The 1,618-nt window shown below is 35.3% G+C and overlaps 1 protein-coding gene across 1 annotated transcript; it reads right to left on the bottom strand.

The window, feature by feature from the left end:
* Positions 1–794: 794 nt before the first annotated feature.
* Positions 795–1,335, bottom strand: LOC137637045 (uncharacterized; the record flags this gene model as incomplete). Its single annotated transcript, XM_068369355.1, has 1 exon — positions 795–1,335. A coding segment is annotated over exon 1 (541 nt), but the record flags the coding sequence as incomplete, so codon positions are not given.
* Between the last annotated feature and the right edge of the window lie 283 nt (positions 1,336–1,618).

Raw genomic sequence — 1,618 nt, 5'->3', positions numbered from 1 at the left:
CTTTCTCTATCAGTATCTCCAACAAAATTTCTCCATCACTGTCTTCGACAATCTTTTCCTTCTCTACCTCCAACAATCTCTCACCCTCACTGCCTCCAACTCTCTTTCACCTTCACTGCCTCCAACAATCTATCCCCATCAAGGTCTCCAACAATCTTTATCCCCAACAATCTTGCTCCCTCACTGTCTCAATCTTTCTCCCTCACTGTTTTCAACAATCTTTCTTCCTCACTGACTCCAAGAATATGTCTCCATCACTATCTCCAACAATCTTACACCATCATTGCCTCCAACAATTTATCTTCATCACTGTCTCCAACAATCTTTCTCCATCAGTGTCTCCAACATTAATTCCAAAATCCAAATTCAAATTCAAATTCAAAAAAGTTTATTGACATATAGATACATCAAATGGGATGTATTAGCATGCTAATGCATCCCCAACAAAACTTATTACAATGCTCCTTTATCTATTCCAGTAAAACCTAGGAAACTTGTTAACATTTTTTTTTTTTTGTGATATTATTATTTAAGACAAAGCAAACTTGCTCAGTAACACTATTACTAGAAACATTTCTAAATTCCCTAAGTTTATCACATTCTAACATATAATGATGTAGAGTATGCGAGTATGCTTCACCACACAATCTACAGGGTATACCATCACCATCAATATATTGCCAACAATAATTATACCCAAAACCTCATTCTCATAACAAAAGTATCAACTTTAGAAAGGACCTTGCCGTATGTAACATTAGTATTTTCATTAACAAGCAAATAATGCCTCATACTGACGCTGCCCTTTTCCAAGATCTTTAAAGCCTTTTTTGTTCCCCAAACCTTTCGTTTTATTCTCATTCCTCGTTTTATTCTGTTAAGGCTCATAGAGGTTTCTATGTCAATGTCAGGCTTTCTTGTGGCCTCCTTGGCCAGATTGTCGGCAACTTCATTTAATGAAATACCAATATGAGACGGAACCCAATAGAACTTTACAGTTATTCCTTTCTCCTGCAGCCGACAAACCAACCCTTTACAAAGAACAACCACCTCGCTATTAGTGGGTGTTTTGCTATTTAAGGCTAACAAAGGACTCTGGGAATCAACGAATACAAATATATCCTTTGTTTTATTAAGTACCATTTTGAGACCCTCATGTATAGCATGTAACTCTGCTACCGTAGACGATGTTTCATCTTCAATCCTCATAGACATCATTTCATCCACACTAACATCATTTTCATAATATTCACGAACCACCACATCACAACCAGCTTTATTACCATTCACAGAGCCATCACAATATATATGAATGGTATTATACTTGGGTAACATGTTAAATTTACTAAGAAAGTATCATCTTAACACATATTTATTACATTCGCTCTTTTTATAGTTCAACATGCTTATACATATATTTAACCTACAACATAACCATGGTTCTGGACACATTACTCTTTCCAATTGAACACAATATTTAACAACGTCATATTCTAATAATATTCTAGAATCTATAGTTTTCTCAAATGAACATTAGGTTTATTCGAGATTCTACGGTTACCAGACATCATATCAATAGCCACTTTTAAAAACTCTTCACCCCTCCTTATACTTCGGA

This window comes from Palaemon carinicauda, unplaced genomic scaffold (genome assembly GCF_036898095.1).
Source record: "Palaemon carinicauda isolate YSFRI2023 unplaced genomic scaffold, ASM3689809v2 scaffold503, whole genome shotgun sequence".
NCBI classification, from domain to species: Eukaryota; Metazoa; Arthropoda; class Malacostraca; order Decapoda; family Palaemonidae; genus Palaemon; species Palaemon carinicauda.
This window is presented reverse-complemented; position numbering and strand designations above follow the sequence as displayed.